This window comes from Triturus cristatus, chromosome 7 (genome assembly GCF_964204655.1).
Source record: "Triturus cristatus chromosome 7, aTriCri1.1, whole genome shotgun sequence".
NCBI classification, from domain to species: domain Eukaryota; kingdom Metazoa; phylum Chordata; class Amphibia; order Caudata; family Salamandridae; genus Triturus; species Triturus cristatus.
The window spans coordinates 787,355,817-787,383,499 of NC_140590.1; the positions used below are offsets into that span (position 1 = coordinate 787,355,817).

The 27,683-nt window shown below is 44.7% G+C and overlaps 1 protein-coding gene across 1 annotated transcript in view; it reads right to left on the reverse strand.

Annotated features, from left to right (window-relative positions):
• The window catches only part of ITK (IL2 inducible T cell kinase), a 242,359-nt gene that overhangs the window by 183,790 nt on the left and 30,886 nt on the right, over positions 1–27,683 (reverse strand). Inside the window, exon 4 of the mRNA XM_085617606.1 lies at positions 25,673–25,801. Coding sequence (XP_085473732.1) covers positions 25,673–25,801 — 129 coding nt within the window. The remainder of the gene's footprint in view (positions 1–25,672; positions 25,802–27,683) is intronic.

Consider the following 27,683-nt stretch of genomic DNA (forward strand, 5'->3'; position numbering starts at 1 on the left):
CAAATTGGACCCTCAGTGGGTTCTGTGGACTTCTAATCCAGCTTGCATTATTCCCTATAGTAGGGCTCCAGATTCGTTGCTGTTTGGATTATACAAGCTGGAATAGAGGAGGTATTAACCTCGAAACGCGTTGGCATTGAGAGATTTAAAAACCGGTATGAAATTGTTGTTTGCCATGTGTCAATAAACCGCGAGGTTTTCAACAGCTGTCATGTGCATTCCAGAAATGCTTTGGGGCGATTGTTTTGAAATATATATATATATATATATTACCTACTGGCGGTCGCCAGTAGGTAGTTATAGTTAGGACCACGTTTCCATAGGAAATCCGCAACATTCTATTTTGAATAACTTTGGCGCCGGTCGACGAATCCTCGCGAATTTTTCAAAATAGGTGGGGCGCTACGCTCCGCTCCTACCCTGAAAGTCTCGGGGGGATTCGTCAAGCGGGGGCTGAGATAAAAGGGGGGTCCCAAAACGCGTTTTTCCCATGCATTTTTCCATAGGACCTTTAGACACAGCTACAGCCCGAACGGCTGAACAGAATTACTAGAAATTTGGCAGAGAGGTAGTCCTCAGGTCAAGGAAGTGCCTTTTGTAGGTTTGGTGTAAATCTGTTCAGTAGATTCTGAGAAAATAGCCTTTAAATCAATATATATATCTGAGCCAGCATACGGTGCGCTTACGGTACGCTTACCATACGCGTACGGTGGCGTGCGCGAGCGCGATTCTGATTGGCTCTTAGATCTTAGTAAACATTCGAATCGGCCGAAACCAGGAAGCGGCGGCCGCCATTTTCTCTCTCGCACTGAGAGTGTGGAATAAAATACAAAGCACAAAAACATGTAAAGGGGCTGTTTGGACAGCTCCAAAACACCTAGCCTTATTGTGGGAGTCCCCAATGATCCCCCAAGGCCAAAAACCGAATTTTTATTTTTTCGCTAATTTCGCCGATTACGCTTACCGTACGCATACGGTAAAAAAATATATAAAAAAAAAAATTATCCACACTCTCCCCACCCCGTGTGCAAAAGGTGCCCGAAGGGCACCATTTGTGCATGGCTTATAAGAGATGTGAAAAATTTAAATATTACCTTTCAAAATGAAGTGCATCATATGTCCTCCATGTGCGCACGGCGTGCCCACCGTGCGTGCATGGCACTAACTGCGTAAAGTGGGCGCGCGGTGCGCGCACGGAACGAACTGCGTTAAGTGGGCGCGCACGCCACGAATGGCGTAAAGTAACTTAGCATTTAAAAAACCGTACAAATTCACTAAAAAAACCATAGGTTTCACACACGTTATAGTTAGGAATTAGCATTTAAAAAACCTCACTGAAAAAACCATAGGTTTCACACATGTTATAGTTAGCGGAAATTTTACTGATAAAAAACCAATGAAATTCCCCCGTTATAGTTAGTGCAGGCAACTATAACTCACGCGACCGCAATCTTCTGCTGATGACATATGTGTCTTTATGAAAAAAAAATATTTGTAATATATGTATAGCTAAAAATTTATGGAAGAAGACATGGGCAAATAAGTGTCTAAATACAGTATTAGCATCAGCAGAGGATTGCGGTCGCGTGAGTTATAGTTGCCTGCACTAACTATAACGGGGGAATTTCATTGTTTTTTTATCAGTAAAATTTCCGCTAACTATAACATGTGTGAAACCTATGGTTTTTTCAGTGAATTTGCAAGGTTTTTTAAATGCTAATTCCTAACTATAACGTGTGTGAAACCTATGGTTTTTTCAGTGAATATATATATATATATATCTATATCTATATTACCTACTGGCGGTCGCCAGTAGGTAGTTATAGTTAGGACCACGTTTCCATAGGAAATCCTCAACATTCTATTTTGAATAACTTTGGCGCCGGTTGACGAATCCTCGCAAATTTTTCAAAATAGGTGGGGCCCTACGCTCCGCTCCTACCCTGAAAGTCTCGGGGGGATTCGTCAAGCGGGGGCTGAGATAAAAGGGGGGTCCCAAAACGCGTTTTTCCCATGCATTTTTCCATAGGACCTTTAGACACAGCTACAGCTCGAACGGCTGAACAGAATTACTTGAAATTTGGCAGAGAGGTAGTCCTCAGGTCAAGGAAGTGCCTTTTGTTGGTTTGGTGTAAATCTGTTCAGTAGATTCTGAGAAAATAGCCTTTAAATCAATATATATATCTGAGCCAGCTTACGGTGCGCTTACGGTACGCTTACCGTACGCGTACGGTGACGTGCGCGAGCGCGATTCTGATTGGCTGTTACATCTAAGTAAACATTCGAATCGGTCGAAACCAGGAAGCGGCGGCCGCCATTTTCTCTCTCGCACTGTGAGGGAGGGGCTGTAAACAAAGGCAAAAAACATATAAAGGGGCTGTTTAGACAGCGCCCATGCACATAGCCATGTTAGTTGAGTCCTCAAAGATCCCCCAAGGCCAAAAACGGTACATTTTTATTTTTTGAAAATTTCGCCGATTACGCTTACCGTACGCGTACCGTGCGCTTACGCTAAAAAATATTTTAAAAAAAAACACACTCTCTGTGCATGGCATATTATTGTCATCACTTACAAATTAAATTTAACAGATTACCTATCACAAGGAAGCGCATAATATGTCCTCCATGTGCGCACGGTGCGTAACGTGCCCACCTTGCGTGTACGGCACTAACTGCGTAAAGTGGGCGCGCGGTGCGCGAAGCGCACCGCGTGCTCACTGTGCGCGCACGGAATGAACTGCGTTAAGTGGGTGCGCACGCCACGAATGGCGTAAAGTAACTTAGCATTTAAAAAACCGTACAAATTCACTGAAAAAACCATAGGTTTCACACACGTTATAGTTAGGAATTAGCATTTAAAAAACCTTACTAATTCACTGAAAAAACCATAGGTTTCACACATGTTATAGTTAGCTGGAAATTTTACTGATAAAAAACCAATGAAATTCCCCCGTTATAGTTACTGTAGGCAACTATAACTCACGCGACCGCAATCCTCTGCTGATGACATATGTGTCTTTATGAAAAAAAAAAATTTGTAATATATGTATAGCTAAAAATTTATGGAAGAAGACATGGGCAAATAAGTGTCTAAATACAGTATTAGCATCAGCAGAGGATTGCGGTCGCGTGAGTTATAGTTGCCTGCACTAACTATAACGGGGGAATTTCATTGTTTTTTTATCAGTAAAATTTCCGCTAACTATAACATGTGTGAAACCTATGGTTTTTTCAGTGAATTTGCAAGGTTTTTTAAATGCTAATTCCTAACTATAACGTGTGTGAAACCTATGGTTTTTTCAGTGAATATATATATATATATATATCTATATCTATATTACCTACTGGCGGTCGCCAGTAGGTAGTTATAGTTAGGACCACGTTTCCATAGGAAATCCTCAACATTCTATTTTGAATAACTTTGGCGCCGGTTGACGAATCCTCGCAAATTTTTCAAAATAGGTGGGGCCCTACGCTCCGCTCCTACCCTGAAAGTCTCGGGGGGATTCGTCAAGCGGGGGCTGAGATAAAAGGGGGGTCCCAAAACGCGTTTTTCCCATGCATTTTTCCATAGGACCTTTAGACACAGCTACAGCCCGAACGGCTGAACAGAATTACTTGAAATTTGGCAGAGAGGTAGTCCTCAGGTCAAGGAAGTGCCTTTTGTTGGTTTGGTGTAAATCTGTTCAGTAGATTCTGAGAAAATAGCCTTTAAATCAATATATATATCTGAGCCAGCTTACGGTGCGCTTACGGTACGCTTACCGTACGCGTACGGTGACGTGCGCGAGCGCGATTCTGATTGGCTGTTACATCTAAGTAAACATTCGAATCGGTCGAAACCAGGAAGCGGCGGCCGCCATTTTCTCTCTCGCACTGTGAGGGAGGGGCTGTAAACAAAGGCAAAAAACATATAAAGGGGCTGTTTAGACAGCGCCCATGCACATAGCCATGTTAGTTGAGTCCTCAAAGATCCCCCAAGGCCAAAAACGGTAAATTTTTATTTTTTGAAAATTTCGCCGATTACGCTTACCGTACGCGTACCGTGCGCTTACGCTAAAAAATATTTTAAAAAAAACACACTCTCTGTGCATGGCATATTATTGTCATCACTTACAAATTAAATTTAACAGATTACCTATCACAAGGAAGCGCATAATATGTCCTCCATGTGCGCACGGTGCGTAACGTGCTCACCTTGCGTGTACGGCACTAACTGCGTAAAGTGGGCGCGCGGTGCGCGAAGCGCACCGCGTGCTCACTGTGCGCGCACGGTGCGCGAAGCGCACCGTGCGCGCACGGAACGAACTGCGTTAAGTGGGTGCGCACGCCACGAATGGCGTAAAGTAACTTAGCATTTAAAAAAACGTACAAATTCACTGAAAAAACCATAGGTTTCACACACGTTTTAGTTAGGAATTAGCATTTAAAAAACCTTGCTAATTCACTGAAAAAAAAAACCATAGGTTTCACACATGTTATAGTTAGCTGGAAATTTTACTGATAAAAAACCAATGAAATTCCCCCGTTATAGTTACTGTAGGCAACTATAACTCACGCGACCGCAATCCTCTGCTGATGACATATGTGTCTTTATGAAAAAAAAAAATTTGTAATATATGTATAGCTAAAAATTTATGGAAGAAGACATGGGCAAATAAGTGTCTAAATACAGTATTAGCATCAGCAGAGGATTGCGGTCGCGTGAGTTATAGTTGCCTGCACTAACTATAACGGGGGAATTTCATTGTTTTTTTATCAGTAAAATTTCCGCTAACTATAACATGTGTGAAACCTATGGTTTTTTCAGTGAATTTGCAAGGTTTTTTAAATGCTAATTCCTAACTATAACGTGTGTGAAACCTATGGTTTTTTCAGTGAATATATATATATATATATCTATATCTATATTACCTACTGGCGGTCGCCAGTAGGTAGTTATAGTTAGGACCACGTTTCCATAGGAAATCCTCAACATTCTATTTTGAATAACTTTGGCGCCGGTTGACGAATCCTCGCAAATTTTTCAAAATAGGTGGGGCCCTACGCTCCGCTCCTACCCTGAAAGTCTCGGGGGGATTCGTCAAGCGGGGGCTGAGATAAAAGGGGGGTCCCAAAACGCGTTTTTCCCATGCATTTTTCCATAGGACCTTTAGACACAGCTACAGCTCGAACGGCTGAACAGAATTACTTGAAATTTGGCAGAGAGGTAGTCCTCAGGTCAAGGAAGTGCCTTTTGTTGGTTTGGTGTAAATCTGTTCAGTAGATTCTGAGAAAATAGCCTTTAAATCAATATATATATCTGAGCCAGCTTACGGTGCGCTTACGGTACGCTTACCGTACGCGTACGGTGACGTGCGCGAGCGCGATTCTGATTGGCTGTTACATCTAAGTAAACATTCGAATCGGTCGAAACCAGGAAGCGGCGGCCGCCATTTTCTCTCTCGCACTGTGAGGGAGGGGCTGTAAACAAAGGCAAAAAACATATAAAGGGGCTGTTTAGACAGCGCCCATGCACATAGCCATGTTAGTTGAGTCCTCAAAGATCCCCCAAGGCCAAAAACGGTAAATTTTTATTTTTTGAAAATTTCGCCGATTACGCTTACCGTACGCGTACCGTGCGCTTACGCTAAAAAATATTTTAAAAAAAACACACTCTCTGTGCATGGCATATTATTGTCATCACTTACAAATTAAATTTAACAGATTACCTATCACAAGGAAGCGCATAATATGTCCTCCATGTGCGCACGGTGCTTAACGTGCCCACCTTGCGTGTACGGCACTAACTGCGTAAAGTGGGCGCGCGGTGCGCGAAGCGCACCGCGTGCTCACTGTGCGCGCACGGTGCGCGAAGCGCACCGTGCGCGCACGGAACGAACTGCGTTAAGTGGGTGCGCACGCCACGAATGGCGTAAAGTAACTTAGCATTTAAAAAACCGTACAAATTCACTGAAAAAACCATAGGTTTCACACACGTTATAGTTAGGAATTAGCATTTAAAAAACCTTGCTAATTCACTGAAAAAACCATAGGTTTCACACATGTTATAGTTAGCTGGAAATTTTACTGATAAAAAACCAATGAAATTCCCCCGTTATAGTTACTGTAGGCAACTATAACTCACGCGACCGCAATCCTCTGCTGATGACATATGTGTCTTTATGAAAAAAAAAAATTTGTAATATATGTATAGCTAAAATTTAATGGAAGAAGACATGGGCAAATAAGTGTCTAAATACAGTATTAGCATCAGCAGAGGATTACGGTCGCGTGAGTTATAGTTGCCTACAGTAACTATAACGGGGGAATTTCATTGGTTTTTTATCAGTAAAATTTCCAGCTAACTATAACATGTGTGAAACCTATGGTTTTTTCAGTGAATATATATATATATATATATATATATATATATATATATATATATATATATATATATATATATATATATATATATATAGATATACAATTGCCCTGGAGCATTCCGAGATCACTCGACAGACGTTCCGCCATCCGGCTCTGATTTGTAGCCTGCCTTCGCACTCCACATGTCTTTAAAAGTGCCGACGCGTTTCAGGGCTTCCATGCCCCTTCATCTTGGGCTGCACAAAAGAAAATGGATGCACGCATTATTCTTATATCCGGTTCCTTTTATTTAATTCAAGCTCCTCAGTGGGCGTTTGCTTAGTGCACAGTCCATCTGAAGCTTTGTGGGACTTGAAGTCCATAATGCGCATACACTGCTAACTTTAAGTAAGCTCCATTGTTCTTTTGTTGTATTATGCTTAATTTATCAATTACCTTGAGTAGGTTGCTTTGCGCTTAAGCAGGTTATTTGACAAGGAACGCTGTGCCAAAGAATCCCACAAAGTTGGAGACTCAAGCCTCGCCGGAAGTCACGTTTTGCTCCCTGCAGGCGATGGTGCTTCTCGGCACGGCCGGGCTGCCGTGTGCAAATATAGATAAACAATTGCCCTGGAGCATTCCGAGATCACTCGACAGACGTTCCGCCATCCGGCTCTGATTTGTAGCCTGCCTTCGCACTCCACATGTCTTTAAAAGTGCCGACGCGTTTCAGGGCTTCCATGCCCCTTCATCTTGGGCTGCACAAAAGAAAATGGATGCACGCATTATTCTTATATCCGGTTCCTTTTATTTAATTCAAGCCCCTCAGTGGGCGTTTGCTTAATGCACAGTCCATCTGAAGCTTTGTGGGACTTGAAGTCCATAATGCGCATACACTGCTAACTTTAAGTAAGCTCCATTGTTCTTTTGTTGTATTATGCTTAATTTATCAATTACCTTGAGTAGGTTGCTTTGCGCTTAAGCAGGTTATTTGACAAGGAACGCTGTGCCAAAGAATCCCACAAAGTTGGAGACTCAAGCCTCGCCGGAAGTCACGTTTTGCTCCCTGCAGGCGATGGTGCTTCTCGGCACGGCCGGGCTGCCGTGTGCAAATATAGATAAACAATTGCCCTGGAGCATTCCGAGATCACTCGACAGACGTTCCGCCATCCGGCTCTGATTTGTAGCCTGCCTTCGCACTCCACATGTCTTTAAAAGTGCCGACGCGTTTCAGGGCTTCCATGCCCCTTCATCTTGGGCTGCACAAAAGAAAATGGATGCACGCATTATTCTTATATCCGGTTCCTTTTATTTAATTCAAGCCCCTCAGTGGGCGTTTGCTTAGTGCACAGTCCATCTGAAGCTTTGTGGGACTTGAAGTCCATAATGCGTGGAGTGATGTCGAGTGATTCCTCAAATGCTCTCGGGCAATTTGTTTATTCTATTTCAGCACGGCTGGTCCCTGCCATGGAGGAAGCACCATCTCGTATTAGGAGAGGCTGGGAGAGGAACTGTTCGTCTCTATGTGGCACATCGCTCTGCAAGTAATCAAGCAGCCCGTCATGACAATTCCATATCCACTAAGGAAATAGAATGCTGGTAACCGTGAACCTTGACTGAACTTACTTAAAGTCAATATTTTAACTTACAACTACGGAACTACATGCCCCAAAAGACATTGCAGCAACACGTGAGTGGGAGAGTTGCAGCAGGGCCATGTGGGTAATTTAAACCGGCGGAAAATCAGTTGTGAGTGTCAGTGAGGTTCGACATGCTGCCCAAGAAGAAGGGGCCTTTGTGCCTTGAAACGCGTTGGCTAACAATAAAAGAATTGGAAAGTTCCTGACGAGCTTTAATTTATGCCGGAGGCGTGGAGTGATGTCGAGTGATTCCTCAAATGCTCTCGGGCAATTTGTTTATTCTATTTCAGCACGGCTGGTCCCTGCCGTGGAGGAAGCACCATCTCGTATCAGGAGAGGCTGGGAGAGGAACTGTTCGTCTCTATGTGGCACATCGCTCTGCAAGTAATCAAGCAGCCCGTCATGACAATTCCATATCCACTAAGGAAATAGAATGCTGGTAACCGTGAACCTTGACTGAACTTACTTAAAGTCAATATTTTAACTTACAACTACGGAACTACATGCCCCAAAAGACATTGCAGCAACACGTGAGTGGGAGAGTTGCAGCAGGGCCATGTGGGTAATTTAAACCGGCGGAAAATCAGTTGTGAGTGTCAGTGAGGTTCGACAAGCTGCCCAAGAAGAAGGGGCCTTTGTGCCTTGAAACGCGTTGGCTAACAATAAAAGAATTGGAAAGTTCCTGACGAGCTTTAATTTATGCCGGAGGCGTGGAGTGATGTCGAGTGATTCCTCAAATGCTCTCGGGCGATTTGTTTATTCTATTTCAGCATGGCTGGTCCCTGCCGTGGAGGAAGCACCATCTCGTATCAGGAGAGGCTGGGAGAGGAACTGTTCGTCTCTATGTGGCACATCGCTCTGCAAGTAATCAAGCAGCCCGTCATGACAATTCCATATCCACTAAGAAAATAGAATGCTGGTAACCGTGAATCTTGACTGAACTTACTTAAAGTCAATATTTTAACTTACAACTACGGAACTACATGCCCCAAAAGACATTGCAGCAACACGTGAGTGGGAGAGTTGCAGCAGGGCCATGTGGGTAATTTAAACCGGCGGAAAATCAGTTGTGAGTGTCAGTGAGGTTCGACAAGCTGCCCAAGAAGAAGGGGCCTTTGTGCCTTGAAACGCGTTGGCTAACAATAAAAGAATTGGAAAGTTCCTGACGAGCTTTAATTTATGCCGGAGGCGTGGAGTGATGTCGAGTGATTCCTCAAATGCTCTCGGGCAATTTGTTTATTCTATTTCAGCACGGCTGGTCCCTGCCGTGGAGGAAGCACCATCTCGTATCAGGAGAGGCTGGGAGAGGAACTGTTCGTCTCTATGTGGCACATCGCTCTGCAAGTAATCAAGCAGCCCGTCATGACAATTTCATATCCACTAAGGAAATAGAATGCTGGTAACCGTGAACCTTGACTGAACTTACTTAAAGTCAATATTTTAACTTACAACTACGGAACTACATGCCCCAAAAGACATTGCAGCAACACGTGAGTGGGAGAGTTGCAGCAGGGCCATGTGGGTAATTTAAACCGGTGGAAAATCAGTTGTGAGTGTCAGTGAGGTTCGACAAGCTGCCCAAGAAGAAGGGGCCTTTGTGCCTTGAAACGCGTTGGCTAACAATAAAAGAATTGGAAAGTTCCTGACGAGCTTTAATTTATGCCGGAGGCGTGGAGTGATGTCGAGTGATTCCTCAAATGCTCTCGGGCAATTTGTTTATTCTATTTCAGCATGGCTGGTCCCTGCCGTGGAGGAAGCACCATCTCGTATCAGGAGAGGCTGGGAGAGGAACTGTTCGTCTCTATGTGGCACATCGCTCTGCAAGTAATCAAGCAGCCCGTCATGACAATTCCATATCCACTAAGGAAATAGAATGCTGGTAACCGTGAACCTTGACTGAACTTACTTAAAGTCAATATTTTAACGTACAACTACGGAACTACATGCCCCAAAAGACATTGCAGCAACACGTGAGTGGGAGAGTTGCAGCAGGGCCATGTGGGTAATTTAAACCGGCGGAAAATCAGTTGTGAGTGTCAGTGAGGTTCGACAAACTGCCCAAGAAGAAGGGGCCTTTGTGCCTTGAAACGCGTTGGCTAACAATAAAAGAATTGGAAAGTTCCTGACGAGCTTTAATTTATGCCGGAGGCGTGGAGTGATGTCGAGTGATTCCTCAAATGCTCTCGGGCAATTTGTTTATTCTATTTCAGCACGGCTGGTCCCTGCCGTGGAGGAAGCACCATCTCGTATCAGGAGAGGCTGGGAGAGGAACTGTTCGTCTCTATGTGGCACATCGCTCTGCAAGTAATCAAGCAGCCCGTCATGACAATTCCATATCCACTAAGGAAATAGTATGCTGGTAACCGTGAACCTTGACTGAACTTACTTAAAGTCAATATTTTAACTTACAACTACGGAACTACATGCCCCAAAAGACATTGCACCAACACGTGAGTGGGAGAGTTGCAGCAGGGCCATGTGGGTAATTTAAACCGGTGGAAAATCAGTTGTGAGTGTCAGTGAGGTTCGACAAGCTGCCCAAGAAGAAGGGGCCTTTGTGCCTTGAAACGCGTTGGCTAACAATAAAAGAATTGGAAAGTTCCTGACGAGCTTTAATTTATGCCGGAGGCGTGGAGTGATGTCGAGTGATTCCTCAAATGCTCTCGGGCAATTTGTTTATTCTATTTCAGCATGGCTGGTCCCTGCCGTGGAGGAAGCACCATCTCGTATCAGGAGAGGCTGGGAGAGGAACTGTTCGTCTCTATGTGGCACATCGCTCTGCAAGTAATCAAGCAGCCCGTCATGACAATTCCATATCCACTAAGGAAATAGAATGCTGGTAACCGTGAACCTTGACTGAACTTACTTAAAGTCAATATTTTAACTTACAACTACGGAACTACATGCCCCAAAAGACATTGCAGCAACACGTGAGTGGGAGAGTTGCAGCAGGGCCATGTGGGTAATTTAAACCGGCGGAAAATCAGTTGTGAGTGTCAGTGAGGTTCGACAAGCTGCCCAAGAAGAAGGGGCCTTTGTGCCTTGAAACGCGTTGGCTAACAATAAAAGAATTGGAAAGTTCCTGACGAGCTTTAATTTATGCCGGAGGCGTGGAGTGATGTCGAGTGATTCAGTGAATATATATATATATATATATATTCACTGAAAAAACCATAGGTTTCACACACGTTATAGTTAGGAAATAGCATTTAAAAAACCTTGCAAATTCACGGAAAAAACCATAGGTTTCACACATGTTGTAGTTAGCTGGATATTTTACTGATAAAAAACCAATGAAATTCCCCCGTTATAGTTAGTGCAGTCAACTATAACTCACGCGACCGCAATCCTCTGCTGATGCCAATACTGTATTTAGACAATTATTTGCCCATGTCTTCTTCCATTAAATTTTAGCTATACATATATTACAAATATTTTTTTTTCATAAAGACACATATGTCATCAGCAGAGGATTGCGGTCGCGTGAGTTATAGTTGCCTGCACTAACTATAACGGGGGAATTTCATTGGTTTTTTATCAGTAAAATGTCCAGCTAACTATAACATGTGTGAAACCTATGGTTTTTTCCGTGAATTTGCAAGGTTTTTTAAATGCTATTTCCTAACTATAACGTGTGTGAAACCTATGGTTTTTTCAGTGAATTTGTACGTTTTTTTAAATGCTAAGTTACTTTACGCCATTCGTGGCGTGCGCGCCCACTTAACGCAGTTCGTTCCGTGCGCGCACGGTGCGCTTCGCGCACCGTGCGCGCACAATGAGCACGCGGTGCGCTTCGCGCGCCCACTTTACGCAGTTAGTGCCGTGCACGCACGGGCACGCGGTGCCCACGTTACGCTGGATGGGCCATGTACGCACGATGCGCTTCGCGCACCGTGCGCACATGGAGGACATATTATGCGCTTCGTTGCGAAAGGAAATCTTTTTTCTTTTCATACAGTGTGTTTTATGCCATGCACAAATGGTGCCATGCGGGCACCATTTGCACACGGGGTGGGGAGAGTGTGGTTGATTTTTTTTTTATTTTGGTAATTTTTACCGTACGCGTACGGTAAGCGTAATCGCCGATTTTGCGAAAAAAATTAAAATTTATTTTTTGACCTTGGGGGTTCATTGGGGACACCATCATCAAGGCTATGTGATTAGGAGCTGTCTAAACAGCCCCTTTACATGTTTTTCCCTTTGTTAATCCTCCTCCCCTCACAGTGCGAGAGAGAAAATGGCGGCCGCCGCTTCCTGGTTTCGACCGATTCGAATGTTTACTAAGATCTAACAGCCAATCAGAATCGCGCTCGCGCACGTCACCGTACGCGTACGGTAAGCGCACGGTAAGCGCACCGTAAGCTGGCTCAGATATATATATTGATTTAAAGGCTATTTTCTCAAAATCTACTGAACAGATTTACACCAAACCTACAAAAGGCACTTCCTTGACCTGTAGACTACCTCTCTGCCAAATTTCAAGGAACTCTGTTCAGCCGTTCGGGCTGTAGCTGTGTCTAAAGGTCCTATGGAAAAATGCATGGGAAAAACGCGTTTTGGGACCCCCTTTTATCTCAGCCCCCGCTTGACGAATCCCCCTGAGACTTTCGGGGTAGGAGCGGAGCGTAGCGCCCCACCTATTTTGAAAGTTTCGCGAGATTTCGTCGACCGGCGCCAAAGTTATTCAAAATAGAATGTTGCGGTTTTCCTATGGAAACAGGGTCCTAACTATAACTACCTACTGGCGACCGCCAGTAGGTAATATATATATATATATATATATATATATATATATATATATATATATATATATATATAAAAGCCACAGGTTGCCCCAAGTGAGGATATCACACATGAAGAGGTAGCGCACACAGCTACCGGCAGCAGGGTTCTCAGCCAGCCCTCCAGTTCCCAAAAAGTGACTGCCATACGCGTTTCGAGGATACTCTCCTCTTGATCACTGGCTCACTCCAATTAGGCAAGGAAAAACGGTTTTGAGAGGAAACACCTTTTATTTGAATGTGTAGACCCGCCCATGTGGGCGTAAGCAAAACAGGACATCATGGTCTTTGTAGTACAGCCCATCGTCGCTGAGTCAAGATCCCATATAAAACCCGGTTAGGTACCGTTCTCCCACAAGGAATGTTCACTGAATTAATGTCTACCCCAATGGGCTCGAGGACCGAAAAGGCTGCTTCCAACTCTGCCAATGTCAAACCAGCAGCTAGGCCCCCTTCATTCCCAAACAGCGCTCGTCAGATCCGAGCGTCAAGGAACCGCAGCAGCGGCAGGACATCCTCGCGGCCGGACCAGCCGCTAAATACAAAAGCCACAGGTTGCCCCAAGTGAGGATATCACACATGAAGAGGTAGCGCACACAGCTACCGGCAGCAGGGTTCTCAGCCAGCCCTCCAGTTCCCAAAAAGTGACTGCCATACGAGTTTCGAGGATACTCTCCTCTTGATCACTGACTCACTCCAATTAGGCAAGGAAAAACGGTTTTGAGAGGAAACACCTTTTATTTGAATGTGTAGACCCGCCCATGTGGGCGTAAGCAAAACAGGGCATCATGGTCTTTGTAGTACAGCCCATCGTCGCTGAGTCAAGATCCCATATAAAACCCGGTTGGGTACCGTTCTCCCACAAGGAATGTTCACTGAATTAATGTCTACCCCAATGGGCTCGAGGACCGAAAAGGCTGCTTCCAACTCTGCCAATGTCAAACCAGCAGCTAGGCCCCCTTCATTCCCAAACAGCGCTCGTCAGATCCGAGCGTCAAGGAACCGCAGCAGCGGCAGGACATCCTCGCGGCCGGACCAGCCGCTAAATACAAAAGCCACAGGTTGCCCCAAGTGAGGATATCACACATGAAGAGGTAGCGCACACAGCTACCGGCAGCAGGGTTCTCAGCCAGCCCTCCAGTTCCCAAAAAGTTACTGCCATACGCGTTTCGAGAATACTCTCCTCTTGATCACTGGCTCACTCCAATTAGGCAAGGAAAAACGGTTTTGGGGGCGAGGCATGCAACCCACTTGGGGTAACATTGACTATTATTGACTTTGCACCACAGCTACCAGCATGCTTAGCGCAGACGCCCACTGGGGCGGGACATTTAAATTCTGCGCAGGTGGTGCGTGTGCTGCCTTTCCCCCGCCTGCCAGTGAACAAGAGCGGTGTGACGCTCGAAACGCGTTTGGCTCGAGACTTTGTGCTATGGAGCAGATGGTTTGTTTGTCCTGCAATCCGCAAATAAAGGTTTCAACTTGCCGTGGTGTGGCTTCACCCTTGGAGGCAACTCTCTTTTCTAATGTTATGCGGCGTGCCCCGCCGCGAGGGAGCCCCACTGCTATCAAGGCGGGCCTTCAACGACAAGAATCAAAGACGTTGCGGGGACGGCAAGTCCGCTTTGTGGATGGTGTATGGGCAGGATGGCAGCCCAAATTGCTTCTAGCAGCCCACTTGGGTAATTATTGCAAACATTTGGGGGCGAGGCATGCAACCCACTTGGGGTAACATTGACTATTATTGAGTTTGCACCACAACTACCAGCATGCTTAGCGCAGACGCCCACTGGGGCGGGACATTTAAATTCTGCGCAGGTGGTGCGTGTGCTGCCTTTCCCCCGCCTGCCAGTGAACAAGAGCGGTGTGACGCTCGAAACGCGTTTGGCTCGAGACTTTGTGCTATGGAGCAGATGGTTTGTTTGTCCTGCAATCCGCATATAAAGGTTTCAACTAGCCGTGGTGTGGCTTCATCCTTGGAGGCAACTCTCTTTTCTAATGTTATGCGGTGTGCCCCGCCGTGAGGGAGCCCCACTGCTATCAAGGCGGGCCTTCAACGACAAGAATCAAAGACGTTGCGGGGACGGCAAGTCCGCTTTGTGGATGGTGTATGGGCAGGATGGCAGCCCAAATTGCTTCTAGCAGCCCACTTGGGTAATTATTGCAAACATTTGGGGGCGAGGCATGCAACCCACTTGGGGTAACATTGACTATTATTGACTTTGCACCACAACTACCAGCATGCTTAGCGCAGACGCCCACTGGGGCGGGACATTTAAATTCTGCGCAGGTGGTGCGTGTGCTGCCTTTCCCCCGCCTGCCAATGAACAAGAGCGGTGTGATGCTCGAAACACGTTTGGCTCGAGACTTTGTGCTATGGAGCAGATGGTTTGTTTGTCCTGCAATCCGCAAATAAAGGTTTCAACTTGCCGTGGTGTGGCTTCATCCTTGGAGGCAACTCTCTTTTCTAATGTTATGCGGCGTGCCCCGCCGCGAGGGAGCCCCACTGCTATCAAGGCGGGCCTTCAACGACAAGAATCAAAGACGTTGCGGGGACGGCAAGTCCGCTTTGTGGATGGTGTATGGGCAGGATGGCAGCCCAAATTGCTTCTAACAGCCCACTTGGGTAATTATTGCAAACATTTGGGGGCGAGGCATGCAACCCACTTGGGGTAACATTGACTATTATTGACTTTGCACCACAACTACCAGCATGCTTAGCGCAGACGCCCACTGGGGCGGGACATTTAAATTCTGCGCAGGTGGTGCGTGTGCTGCCTTTCCCCCGCCTGCCAGTGAACAAGAGCGGTGTGACGCTCGAAACGCGTTTGGCTCGAGACTTTGTGCTATGGAGCAGATGGTTTGTTTGTCCTGCAATCCGCAAATAAAGGTTTCAACTTGCCGTGGTGTGGCTTCATCCTTGGAGGCAACTCTCTTTTCTAATGTTATGCGGCGTGCCCCGCCGCGAGGGAGCCCCACTGCTATCAAGGCGGGCCTTCAACGACAAGAATCAAAGACGTTGCGGGGACGGCAAGTCCGCTTTGTGGATGGTGTATGGGCAGGATGGCAGCCCAAATTGCTTCTAGCAGCCCACTTGGGTAATTATTGCAAACATTTGGGGGCGAGGCATGCAACCCACTTGGGGTAACATTGACTATTATTGACTTTGCAGCACAACTACCAGCATGCTTAGCGCAGACGCCCACTGGGGCGGGACATTTAAATTCTGCGCAGGTGGTGCGTGTGCTGCCTTTCCCCCGCCTGCCAGTGACCAAGAGCGGTGTGACGCTCGAAACGCGTTTGGCTCGAGACTTTGTGCTATGGAGCAGATGGTTTGTTTGTCCTGCAATCCGCAAATAAAGGTTTCAACTTGCCGTGGTGTGGCTTCATCCTTGGAGGCAACTCTCTTTTCTAATATATATATATATATATATATATATATATATATATATATATATATATATATATATATATATATATATATATATATATATATATATATATATATATATATATATAGATATATATATATAGATATATATATACAGATATATATATATATATATAGATATATATATATATAGATATATATATATATATATATATAATATATATATATATATAGATATAGATATATATATATATATATATATATATATATATATATACAACACTGCAAAAACAACACTGCACAGAAAACCCACATCAGGCAATTCTACGTTGCATGCCATGAGTTCACACTCCAAGCACTTAGTTTCTAGCATTCCATATGGTGAACTACTAAGATTAAAAGGGCTCTGTAGCACAGATAAAGAATTGTTCATGTGCACACAAGCCTCTCTAAAAAGATTCAGACAAAGGGGTTACAATGAGAAAATGTTATCTGAAGCTATCAAGAAAGCTAAATTGCGAACCAGAGAATCCTTGTTGCATCAAGATAACGATACAATTAACATGACTCAGACATTTTTGTCTAATGTTCAGGACATTACTAATGAAACTACTGCACCTAGACTTATTACAACTTACAGTAGACAACAGAGACAAGTGAGGGCAATAGTGAAGAAAAACTGGCCCATATTGTTGACGGACGGAGTGCCGGCACCAAGTTTACCTACTACACCAACACTCACTTTTAGACTTGCCAAATCCATGAAAACTGAGTTGGTTAAAAGTAGCCCGGAATCAGTTTCCAGTACCACATGGTTGAAACCTCAACATGGGTTTTTTAAATGCTCATCGTACAGGGCCTGCAAATTCAGGCAAAATACTACTCAATATATGGTACCATTCAGTCCTAACAAAAGACAAATAAGTGGTCACTACACTTGTCGTACCGAATTTGCGGTGTATGTTATCCCATGTACATGTGGTCTGAACTATATTGGCAGCACAAGGTTACAGGTACATGTACGTATTTTACAACATCTGCATGCTATAGTCAACAACAATGCCAATTACCCTGTTGCCTGGCACTTTAAGGCAGAACATGATCACAACTTAAATTGTCTTAAATACTTTGTAGTTGATGCCATCCCCGCCCCACGATGTGGTGGTAATAGGGAGCTCATGTTAAGGAAACTGGAAACAAGGATGATCTTGGAATTTGACAGCAAGACACCGTTGGGTTTAAATACCACAGAGGACCTCCATAATTTTTTATAAATCAGAATTTGTCTGTCCCCTTAATTTCCCTTGGTAGAAAACACACATAAAATAAGTCCTGTGTTATTATAAGTACGGCTTTTTCTGAGTGAGAATAACAAGCTAGAGAAAAAATATGAAACAATCACAGCCTCGATATATTGGTTTACATTAACAGACCAAGGCAGGAGTCGAGGATCGATTACATACTGATCAAACTCCAAGATTGGAAACTGGCATTAGACTTTAAAATTGCCCAAAGGGCTGATAGTGATCACAACCCTCTAATCCTTTCCTTAGCTGCGGATGGTCTCCTTAGGCCAGATTCTCGGGGATACGGTTTACCTGCCCTTAGCCTCACTCTGTCTAGCAACAGACGAAGACTAAGGTGGGATAGACTATTAGAGAAACCGAACCGTATAAGGGCTATATATGAGCAAGTGGCTGAAACTTTGGAAAGAATGGAGAGCCTTCTCCCTCAATTGCCCTCGTCGGATGGCTGTTCTTCCCTTGAGGATATCCATCAGGCTCTCTGTGTCAATCTAGCTGAGGTATTGAATCCTGTGGTCCGGGGCAGGAAACAGAGGAGCGAAAGAGCCTCTTGGTTCAATGCCAGCTGCAGGGTAGCAAAGAAAGATCTCCTCCAAGCACTTAAAAATAAGGAAACATCCTTTGTGATCAGGGAAAAGAGGGTGGCCTATAAGTCCAGTCTGGAAGCCGCGAAAATAGACTGGGACTGGGAGAACTGGTCAGAAATAACATCTGCTCTCAAAGTTAGAGATTCCAAAAAATTCTGGCACATAGTCAGACATGGTTCTGCTGAGCCTGTAAAGGCAATAGAAGGTAATGTTACAGCTGAAGTCTGGGAAAAACACTTCTCGTCCCTCTATAGCAGTGTTGGGCTAGACCAAATGGGAACACCGCCTGAGAGCTTAGTGAACCCCATTGATAGTTGCACGGTGTTGGAAGACTTTAAGCTGGAGGAAGTGGAAAGGGCAATCACTTGCCTTTCTTTAGGAAAAGCGCCAGGTTTAGATAAGATTCCAGGCGACCTCCTAAGGCACGAAGTCAGAATTTGGGCACTGTACTTTCTGATACTGTTTAATGCAATTATTCATGGGATGGCACTTCCACCAACTTGGCTGGGGGCGGAGATTGTGCCCATTTTTAAAAGGGGCTCACCTTTGCTCCCCGCCAATTATAGACCGATCAGTCTGATAGACGTTCCACAGAAACTCTTTGCGAGGCTTCTGTTGGATCGACTTTTGGACTGGATCGAGGAGAGGGATGTCCTGAGCCCTCTTCAGGCTGGGTTTCGCCAGAAGATCTCTACCGTGGACCAGGTCTTTAGGCTGTCCCTTATACATTGGAAAACAATACAGCTGGAGGGTGGCAGCCTCTATACTGTATTTGTTGATCTAAGGGCTGCGTTCGACCTTGTTCCCCGTGGTAAGCTTTGGGAAGTCCTGGCGAAAGCTGGGATGCCAGCTGATATCCTGAACATGATCATCCGCCTCCATACAAACACTTATGCCCGTGTGAGGTGCGGTGCGCAGGGCGCACTCTCAAACAAGTTCCCGGTTGAGAGAGGGGTAAGACAGGGGTGCGTACTTGCACCGACCCTGTTCTGCCTCTTTGTTAACGGGGTCATTGACCACCTTAATGGGGTCCCCAATTCGGATGTCCCGAAGTTGGCGGGAAGGAGGGTCCCAGCAATTATGTTTGCTGACGATACCCTCCTTCTCTCCAAGTCACCTATGGGAATCCAGCGTATTCTGGATGGTTTTGGGGACTTCTGTAGAGAGCATGGATTGGAAATTAACACCACAAAGACCAAATTTATGGCCTTCAATCCGCCACCCAGGTTTCACCGTATTCCTCGCATTGGGGAAAATGTACTAGACCGAGTGAGCACGTTTGAATATCTTGGTGTCACACTCAATGAGGAATTGGGGTGGGGTCAACATCAGGAGAAAACAAGGCTGAAGCTGGCGCAACATATCGGAGGAATACTAGCATTGGTGGGGAAGAATAGGTCAACCCTTAAACCCATAGGCCCTCCTCTTCATATTTATAGAGTCCAAGCAAGAGGAGTAGTTACCTATGGGAGTGAACTATGGGGTCATAAAATCCTGGATAGTCTGACAAAGGAGGAGAATAGATTCCTTAGGTGTCTAGCAGCCCTTCCTCCGAGTACACCGCTAGTGCCCCTACGACTTGACTTAGGCATTAGACCATTGGAGGAAGAGTTGGCACTTCGTCCTGTGATCTACTGGCGCAGATTATGGACAGTGCCTGAATTGATTCACTATAGACAGGGTCTCCAGGAAGTTCTCAGCTTCCCAAACTCGGGGAATATTCCTTGGCTTAAATTCATAAGGAATAGTTTGATGAGCCTAGGATTAGATGCACTATGGAATGATCCTGGAAATGTGTGTCCCAAATTTTCTAAAAAGGCTCTAACCAAGGTGTATCATGATTCTAAGGCTCCTTTACTTCGACCCTCCAAATCTTTAGGGTCCCTAACAAACCAATTCCTTCTCATGAAGAGCACATACATTTTCGAATCGGCCTTGGATAATGTTTACCCCGTAATAATTAGGAAGCTCTACCTACAATGGAGGCACGGGTCTTTGCCAATCCGCGCTTTCACTAGCTCCTGGTCCCTGTCGACATCCAGTATTTGCCCGGCATGCAGAGCAAGTGAGGAGACTGAGCTGCATTTTATATTTTTTTGCACAGGCTATACTGAGCTCCGCAGAAAGTGGATCATTCCGATTTGTAGGAACATGGGCTTTGTAAGGTGTCACCAAGCCTTTAGAATTCTCAAGAGCGAAACGGCCGCACACATTGTCTTTGCAGTGGCAAAATTCTTGGGGGCTTTCTGGCACAAACGGAAAAAATACCTAAAAATGTCAACCTGATTTATGTATGTAATTAGTATGTATTGGCTGGCTGGATGCATTATTTTTAAAGATTTTATCCATTGTTGTCAATGTTTTATACTGTTTTTATGTGCTTTTATGGATTATTCCGAAATAAAGTTTTCTTGAACTTGAACTTGAACTTGGTTTACATTACCATCTGTTGATCAAAAACATAATTTTAATCACTAAAAACTAAAACCCCCAAAAAGATTTTTTTAGATGTGTTTTATATATTTGTTGCTAACATTTTCTATGTACTGTATCAATGTTGCACAATGTATAGCACTTTATGGTTGCGGTATTTTGCATATAGCTATGAGCTACCATGCATTAGTCACTTTACTTGCAAGATTTGCACAAGGGCATTGGCCATTGTGCGTTAACGATTTGTGAAGGAGGTTTGCGTAAGACACAATGCTTGTGATATGAGATGAAATGTAGGACAACAAGTAGTATAAAATAGGACATAAGGGCATGACCCATCAATAACAGATCATTGTAAGATGTGTATAAACCATGACATATATTGTAACATTAGAAGCTGCATTTACGCAATAAGGTTATCAGGTTTAGATGATTCCCTTTATAGCATCATTAGTGATTTTTAACAAATATCCTTAATATGTTAATTTTTAGAGTCCGGTTTTACACCATGCAATATGTTTTGATCTGCAGCAACTTTGCATTCATGCACTAAATATACATGGGTCCCATAGTTTGTGCTGGATTTCATCAAATTTTAAAATGTTTTTTACTGTTGTCTTTACCTTTATTTAGTCTCATATTTATAAATAATACCGGCTGACGCTATTTTAGATCACAAAAAAGCAATATGTGCTATTCTTATGTCTATGGTGGAACATGTGACACATAGGGGTGGTATAAAATTGTTCACAGTAATGCATTTCCGCATGTGATCAAGGCCGTTGTATCGGTCGAAACTCGTAACGACAAACTTCATGTGGGAAATAAAATGTACTTACGCCTACTTGAGAGGTTCGTGCCTTCTTCATCGCCAAGCGCGCGCACACACACACACACACACACACACACACACACACACGCACATGCACTCACGCGCACACACACACACACACACACACACACACACACACACACACACACACGCACACACACACACACACTTTTGTTGTAAAGCCATCTGTGGGTAAAGGCAATGTGAGGTAAAGGCATGCATGTTAAAGGCATATTCGTGGTAAAGGCTTTCCGTTGTAAAGACATTTCGTGATAAAGGTGTCGTGGTAAGGGCATTCCTTTCTAAAGATGACGTTGTAAAATTGCTTCTGCATTGGCGGCTGGTGGAGCACAGTAACCGATGTTAAGTACAGTTTTAGGCACACACAAAAAAAGTGATTTACCTAGACTCATGTAGTTGTTTTATCAAGTGCTAAGGCAAGAGTTAGAACACAGGTCAGAAACGTCTTTGTCCTAATCCTTAAAGTTATTGAGTGTAATCTGTTTACATTAGAGGACTATTTTGGGAGAAGTTAGCCTGGTATATGCTGTCCACTACTTATAGTGGGTACCTTGCACCAGTCCAAATAACCCCTTATTGGTGATAGGTTAAAGACAGCCTTTATTGAAAGCTATCCTAGTGGTAGCTATGGAGAGCAGCCTTCAGGCTAAGTCTTGAAGGAATGTAAAGCAGCTTGTTTTACCAGTCTATAATCTCTTGAATGACCAAATGAAAGGCAACCACACCAGGTATATATATAAAATATATGTATTTATTTCTAAACACACCCTACTAGTCTCTTTATGAGGCTAGAGATCTAAACACATAAGTTACACTTCAAATAGTATAGTAAAATAGCACAAATACACGTCAGGCCCTAGGGGCAATCCAAAGCATATACTAAAATAGTTGTATAAGAACCACGACTTAACTAGACACAAGGCCTAGAACCTGTAGAATTGCTGGGACCCCACGGAACCACCCAAGGTAGTGACACAGGGGACCCACGGGGGCCGTGTGCAGTGTGAGAACACAGCCGCGAGCTCCTGTTAGCTTCTATGGGGAAAGTCGCGGTTAGATTTTTAACGATTAGGGGCACTTAGAAATGAGTCAGGACCAAACCCTTTTCGACTTAGGAAGTTCTAGGGTCAACACCCACGGGAGCACCGGAGTACTCGAGTTACCTCACTCAGGGAAGCCGGGTACATAGGTGTCAAATGCTGTCGGGTCGCCTCATCGTTTTCAATGGGAGCTGGCAAAGAAGTGCTGCTGCCGGGAAGATGCGAAGTGCCCAAAGAGATTCAAGCCTGGATCGAAGTTGAGATGAACCTGAAAGCAGAGGGGACAGAGTCTGGGTCACTAGCCAGTGACCAGGAGCATAATAGGTGAATGCCCACCGATGTCAGGGGATTTCAGGTGAAGAAGGTGAAACATGACTCTTCAGCCACGAGGACCAGGAGGCATTGAGGATGACCAGGAGCTGGATTCGAGCTGTCCCATGATGGATGTCGAGTATTGCAGTGTCGGTGCCCGGATTGGACACAACAAGCCTTGGCAACAGCAACCAACGCAGAAAGGAGAAAGATGCTTCGGTGGTGACCAACAAGGTCTGAGGGACTCACCACTTGGTAGGGAGTCAGGGCACGTCTGGAGCAAAGAGGGAAGCCCAAGGAAAATCAAAGTTACCTTCACAGGGGCCCACCAGTTGACGGACCAGGGATCGCAAAGGGACCTCGAGAGGAATCACAAAATGGCGGCCAACGAGTCACTCGGGGGGACTAGGCCAACAATCTTCAGTGTGTTCTCTCCTCTAGGTTGGGGCTACAAGTAACCCCAAGCACAACTTCAAGAGACGTCGAGAAGTCAATGCACTTGCAAAAGTGCACGGTGACCAGGAGTTCCGGTTCCACGTTACTCACAAGGGCTGCGGGTTTCAGCTTTGCTGGGGACTTGAGTTGGCCTCTGAGAAGTCTGGAAATCCTCTTCCTGTGTTGCAAAGTCTTCGGCGTCCGGAGGGAGCTTCGGAGATGCAGACCGGCAATTGCTTTGTTGGTGCCTGCCAAGCAGGGGAGTCACTCCTTGACCCAAAGGGAGATTTCTTCCATCCTCTAGTCTTTAGTAGAGTGTCAAAGTTCCAGGATTCAGTTGCAGAGTTTCGTCCAGGGATATCGAAAGTCCTGTTGCCAGGGGTTCCTTCGTATACCTAAGGAAGGGGTTGGACTAACTCTAGGGACCCACCTATGGGAGGGTTTGGAAAGAGGGGTGGCTACACCCATTTCCTTTGTCCAGTTTTGCAACAGAGCAAGGGCTGGAAGCCCCTGAAATGGTTTGAGCTGGACTATGCACAGGGACACCAAATGTGCCCCCAGTGCAAGACTTCAAAGCACTCTGAGAGTGCTCCCACCCAGCCCCAATACACATAAGCCTGTCTGGGAGGTGGTTACACCTCCCTGTGACAGGAAACCTATTGTCCAGGCCTCCCCTGCCGGAGTTTCGGTCAGCAGCAGGAGGCCAGACCCGTGTCTGTGGCTGCAGCATCCATTTTGTGATGCCACGGTTCTGTTAAGTTGGTACCGGGTACACCGGTGCTGCCATGTCTCTCCCTCTAGAAGGATGGGATCATATTCTCACATCAGGAATTGATGTGGGGGTATGATTCCAAGGTGTTTGACACCAAACACGACATGTTTCTGTGCAGCCAATCCAAAGTTAGCATTAACCGTTTTAGATATAATGCACTTAAGAGTATATGGTCAGGCTGCACTACTGACAACCCCGGAGAAGAGATTCCGAAGGCTGCAGAGGGGCTCAGCTCATGCCTGGGCACCCTCTCACATATAACCAAGCACCTTGCCTTCAGGATTGATAAGGCCTGCCATAGGGGTGACTGATAGGTTCCTATGTGCAGTGATAGGTGAGATATAGTGAACCTATATCTCAGTAAGGGGTGCATGCACCACCTTACCCAGGCTGCAGTAGCAGACCTGTGGTGTCATTTTGGAGGGCTTTCCATGGGTGGCATAACACATGCTTCAGCCCCTGGTAGGCCTCTGGGGTACCTATGCCCTAGGTACATAGTATACCATATCATAGGGACTTATAAAGGCACCTCAGAATCCAATCTGTAATGTACTTAAAGTACATGGAATCAATTTAGAGAGGAAGCAGCTAGGCTGGGGACCTGAATAGCAGGTTCCCAGCCAAACTAAGTCAAAAACCATCAAAACACCAGGAAAAAAGTGGGGGCCACCAGGTAGTCAGATTCCACCTTTCTACAAATTTAATTAAGGAATTGGTCACCATCCCCACCCAAAGGGTGTAATTGGGTTGTAGGTAGTGCCACTGCACTTATTGACCCAACAGATGTGCCAAAGGGTTTAATATGTAAAGATGGTCCACCATAATCAAATACAAGACTAGAGAGTTTTAATTTTTGGTCATCCCTGAATATCTAAATGCTACAGAGAGTTCTCATTTACTTCCTTAAAAATAAATAAAGAAATAAATTCTTAAGGATGTCTCAAGCCAAGAAAAAAACTTTGATAATAAAGCTTATGTTTCCTGGCTATATCTAACCTTAAAACCACATTTAATCTGAAACCTTAATAACTTAATGGAAAAGTAGCCCATAGATAGATGTGCCAATAAAGAAATTAATTAACAGTGACTTAATAAATGTAAAAAAAGAGACAGACTGAGGGACAGACAAAAGGAGTTCAGCTGTCGACACGGAAAATAAATAGAAAAAGAAACAGAAAGAAGCAAATGAGCCAAATTATAATATGCAAGATTAGCGGGAAAGACAGAAAAGAAGAACAGTAAATGAGATTTAGAAAGGGGACATAGAAGTTGCAAAAGTTAAAGAGATACAAAAGCAGAAAAACAGAGATAAAAAAAAATGAAAAAAGAGAAAATGTGGCATTAGACAGACAGACAGCAACACAACAGATATCGAAGTAGATGTGGGAGAGAAAGTGAGAAGCACACAAGGCCATGGGAGGGAGAGGAGGAGACACATCTGTTATGGTTGACATTGCCGAAGAATGACAGTAGGTTTTAGAATGTCTTGTGTTGAGTAAGGCTCTTGGATGCCACTGAGACACAGTTAACGTAGTCACTCACTCGCTCTGTGAACAAGGTGAAGAAGAACATCCACATCCCTGACACATCCACCTGGGCAAACCTTGCACAACCAATCTCTATGGATACCAAGGCAGAACATTTGTTCAGGGGCACTTCGCCAAGATGTGGCCACATTTTCCCACTAAGTGGAAGAATCACATTCATTTAATGCCAATCATCCCTCCAGTGAACTGCAGTCTGCTACGGAAGATGTACTTTGTGAAGCCTGATACCCACCATCCTTAGTGGCATCATAGGCTGCGCAGCCTGGAGCCAGCTTGTCTCTCTGGTCACAGCACCTCCACCGACTGTCTGTCCAGAAATTGGGGTGATATTTGGGCACCACACTGTTGTTGTTCCGGGTTTCTGAAAGTTAGAGGGAATGTATATTACTACAGTAAATTCCACATTACTAATAATTACTTCCACGCCTGGCCTTTTGCTAGTTTCTGCTGCTCTGTGATGGAACAGAACCACTCAACTCCTTAAATTCAAGGAAAACAGTTTGCTGTTCCTGTGCTGCAAAACCTTCACACGTTCCTAAAAACTCATGCAAAGCAACTGAAATCTCTACCTCACCCTCAAAACTGCTCCCTTCCAAAATAGTAAAACTGGGTGGTGCCCGCATTTTCCCGGAAATGGTTTCCAAGCGGCTGTTCCTCACTACTGCTTTTCTCTGGGTTTCTTCACAATCCTTCTCCCTTTTCTCGGCTCGATAAATCTTATTATATCCTGATTCATCTGGAACCTTTGACGATTGTTATAGGATACTACTTATAAGTAATTTATACCCTTGTCCTGCTGAAGGCACTCTTTAGAGACTGCCATTAGGGGTCAAAAAGTACGTTGATTGTATTATACTGTTTTGGCAGGAAGACTAAAACCTCCCCTGTGGTGTTTCTGAAAAATGCACTCATTAGATTAGATACAACATGGGCAAAAACCTTACAACTAACATACAAAAATATATATTTTATTTATAAATTGAAAATGATATTAAGACATTACATATAATGTTAAAAACAGAAAATTACATCAAAACAAAAGACTACATACACAACCCACAAGTCACATATGTATTTATAACTCTTTTGCGTATCTAACAATTTTAATGTTATATAAGTCACCAATCCATAATGTACTAAAATAATAATAATAATAATAATAATAAGATACAAAACAAGCACTGGCAAAGCCAATAGGTCTCGCGTATGCAAGAGTTATTGGCTTTGCCAATATGTTTTAGCGATGTTGTACACCAGTGTGGATGCTGTTTAGTTTGGCTAAAAGTTAGTGGCATAAAGTAGAGTGGAATGGAGTGGAACAAATGTCGTGGAGTAGAGTGGAGTGCTATGGAGTAGCTTGGTGCTGAGTTCAGTAGCGAGGAGTGGAGTGTCATGGAGTGGCATAGAGTGCTGTAGAGTGTCCTGGAGGGAGTGGAAGGGAGTAGAGTGGCATAGAGTGTCATGAAGTGGTGTAGAGCAGAGTGGAGTGGGGCCTGGGGGTGTTGCGCAGAGTGTTGTAGGGTAGAGTGGCGTAGAGTGGACTAGATTGGTGTGGAGTGGAGTGGCAGAGAGTGTAGTAGTGAAGTAGAGTGGAATGGCATAGAGTGCTGTAGATTGTTGTGATGTAAAGGGGAGTAGTGTGTCGTACAGTGGAGTGGCACAGAGTGTCGGAGTGGAGTGGCATCAAGTGGTGTAGAGGGGAGTAAAGGAGTGGAGTAGTGTGTCATAGAATAGAGTGGAGTAAAGTAGCACGGAGTGGCATAGAGGGAGTTGCACAGAGCATCATAGAGCGGCATAGAGTGTAGTCGAGTGTTGTAGAGTGGAGTAGGATATAGTGGAGTAGAGTGTCATAGAGCAGATCAGAGTTTAATGGAGCAGCGAATAATAGAGTGGAGTGTCATAGAGTGAAGTGGTGTAAAGTACATTGGTGCAGAGAGGATTGGCTAAGAGTGCATTAGTGGAGAGTGCATTGGTTTTGCGTAAAGTGGTGTAGAGTGCATTGGCGTACAGTGCAGTGATGTAGAGTAGACTGGCATAGAGAGGAGTGGCATAGCATAGAGTGCAATGGCCTAAAGTGGAGTAGCACAGTGTGGAGAGTCACAGGGTGGAGTAGAGTGGCATAGAGTGCAGTAGCGTAGAGTAGATTGTTTCAGAGTAGAGCGAAGTGGTGCAGGGTAAAGTGGAGTGGTGCAGGATAGAGAGCAAATGTGTAGACAAGACTGGTGTAGAGTGTAGTGGTGTAG